Source organism: Quercus suber, unplaced genomic scaffold (genome assembly GCF_002906115.3).
Source record: "Quercus suber isolate HL8 unplaced genomic scaffold, Cork oak 2.0 scaffold_406, whole genome shotgun sequence".
Lineage (NCBI taxonomy): Eukaryota > Viridiplantae > Streptophyta > Magnoliopsida > Fagales > Fagaceae > Quercus > Quercus suber.
Genome location: NW_027069857.1, coordinates 220,468 through 223,274, shown reverse-complemented (window position 1 = coordinate 223,274; position 2,807 = coordinate 220,468). Strand labels below are relative to the sequence as shown.

General features: G+C 42.2%; 1 protein-coding gene across 1 annotated transcript; it reads left to right on the top strand.

Moving 5' to 3' along the window:
* The first annotated feature begins 262 nt into the window (after positions 1–262).
* On the top strand, positions 263–2,323 carry LOC112026952 (CBL-interacting serine/threonine-protein kinase 6). The gene has a single exon (XM_024059620.2). It carries the CDS (start codon positions 637–639, stop codon positions 1,954–1,956), a length of 1,320 nt encoding a protein of 439 aa, XP_023915388.2. The 5' UTR covers positions 263–636; the 3' UTR covers positions 1,957–2,323.
* Positions 2,324–2,807: the final 484 nt, after the last annotated feature.

Genomic DNA, 2,807 nt, shown 5'->3' with positions numbered 1-2,807 from the left:
CTGAAGTTTGAACACGGTGAGAATGAATGTGGATCATAGTGACGATGACGCGTGGCTTGGTCTCAGGTCGGTAGTCCTGTACTTTATAGCAAATGGGTTCCATTATGACACGTTGCATAACAGACATGAGGCCCTGTAACCGTAACCGTTTGATGAGATCAGACCCTTTTGGAAGCCCAATCCTGAAGGGTGGAAAGGTAATTTTGTTATAGAAAAACCACTATATATGGTAAGCAAACGTAGTGGGTGAGAATAAAAAAAAGCCAAACACTACGCTGAAAAAATCTTTAAGGTTATTGAAGATGCTTAGACTAGAAGTATCTCAAAACTTATATCTCAAAATATAACTCATTTATCAAAATTTTATCTCAGTCAAAACCTAACCTGAAAAAAATTGTTTTAGCTTTTTAGTTTTCTTAACTATCTAAAGATCTTTAGAGTTTGAAATGCAGAGATATGGTTGGAGCTTCGCTGACAAGGCCTGAGCTCAGTTCGCGAGCCAAGAGCTGCCACCACAAATACGTCGAAGACGGGGTGACCAAAGTTGTTGGTGTATTAGTGTTTTACTAAAGAAGTTGGTTTTTTTCCTTTTCAAAAGCTTAATTTTGTAGCAGAGGGTGAAATTTTAAGAGAGAAATGGGTGACAACAAGTGTAAAGACGGCAATTCAACGTTGTTACATGGAAAATACGAGCTGGGTCGGCTTCTGGGTCATGGTACTTTCGCCAAGGTGTACCGTGCCAGAAACTTACAGTCCGGGAAGAGCGTGGCGATGAAGGTTGTGGGCAAAGAGAAAGTGATCGAAGTGGGTATGATGGAGCAGATCAAGAGAGAAATCTCGGTGATGAAGATGGTACGGCATCCAAACATAGTCGAGCTCCACGAAGTTTTGGCGGGCAAATCAAAGATCTACTTCGCCATGGAACTCGTCCGTGGAGGCGAGCTGTTCTCGAAAATCGCTAAGGGTCGGCTTAAAGAAGACGTGGCGAGAGTCTATTTCCAGCAACTCATCTCCGCTATCGATTTCTGTCACAGCCGCGGTGTCTACCACCGAGACCTCAAGCCTGAGAACTTGCTCTTAGACGAAGAAGGTAATTTGAAAGTCACTGATTTTGGTCTCAGCGCTTTCACTGATCATTTGAAGCAAGATGGGTTGCTACACACAACGTGTGGCACACCGGCTTATGTGGCGCCGGAGGTGATTGGAAAGAAAGGCTACGATGGTGCTACAGCTGATCTTTGGTCCTGTGGAGTTATCCTGTTTGTTCTTCTAGCTGGGTTTTTGCCATTTCAGGACAATAATATGATGGCCATGTATAAGAAGATTTACAGAGGTGACTTCAAGTGTCCACCATGGTTTTCTTCAGAAGCTCGGAGGCTGGTCATGAAGCTTCTCGATCCGAATCCGATGACAAGAATCACAATCGCGAAAGTCATGGATTCTTTTTGGTTCAAAAAGTCAGCACCCAAGTCAATCCTAACTAAGGAGGAGCAAAAGTTTCAGGAGTACGAGAAGTCACCATTCAAAGATTCCGAGACTCTGAACGCGTTCCACATAATATTGTTGTCCGAAGGGTTGGATTTGTCGCCGCTGTTCGAGGAGAAGAAAGTGGAGGAGAAGGAGGAGCTGAGGTTCGCGACGACGAGGCCGACGAGCAGTGTGATATCGACGCTGGAGGAGATGGCGGCGAAGAGTGGGAATTTCAGTGTGAAGAAGAGTGAGTCGAGGGTGAGACTTCAAGGAAACGAGTGTGGACGTAAAGGGAAACTGACTATTGAGGCGGAGATTTTTGCCATGACGCCGTCGTTTCTAGTGGTGGAGGTGAAGAAAAACTATGGCGATACCTTGGAATACTACCAGTTCTGCAGTAAGGAGCTCCGGCCGGCTCTTAAAGACATCTTTTGGATCTCGCCAACCGACAATTCTGCACTATGTTTGAACACGCTTCAGCAATGAAATTGTAGGTTAGAGTGAGAGTGAAAGAAATCTGGATTGAATGAGAATGTATATACAATAATATAGTTCAACCCCTTTTATATTCACACAGTTGGGCGGGAAAAGTTGTAACTAACCTAACAACCTAACAGTTGTATTCAACAACTAACTGACTAGCTAAACTACTTGTAACTTATTCTATCTTATCTTAACATGTACAAAAACGGCTTGTAGCATAGCCATATATACAAACTCTATACAAATTTTAATGCTCCCCCTCAAGATGAACTATAGATGTTAATCAAGTTCATCTTGAACAAGAGGTATAGAAATTGCTTTTGGCTGAGAGGCTTTGTGAATAAATCTGTTAATTGATGCCTTGTGGGAACATGAGAAGTCTTGAGTACCCCATCTTCTATCTTTTCCCTTATAAAGTGACAGTTAATTTCGATATGTTTGGTTATTTCATGATGGCACAATGCAGCTTTACTATCACAATATAAGGAAACTAGATGTTTGTGTGTATAACCAAAAGTTTTAAGTAGAGCAATTGGCCATACTATCTCACTGGTCATAGTAGCCATAGTCCTATATTCAGATTCTGCAGAAGACCTTGAAACCACTTGCTGCTTCTTGCCCTTCCAAGAAAGTAAGGATTCTCCTAAGAACACACAGAATCCAGAAATAGACCTTCTAGTATCCATACAAGCAATCCAATCTGCATCACAATAGCTCATCAACTGTAACTCAGAATGTGCAGACAAGAATAACCCTTGGCCAGGTGTTTTCTTTAGGTATATGAGAACCTTATAGATTGCTTAAAGATGAGGTATCTTAGGTGTTTTCATAAATTGACTTAGCTTGTGGACAAC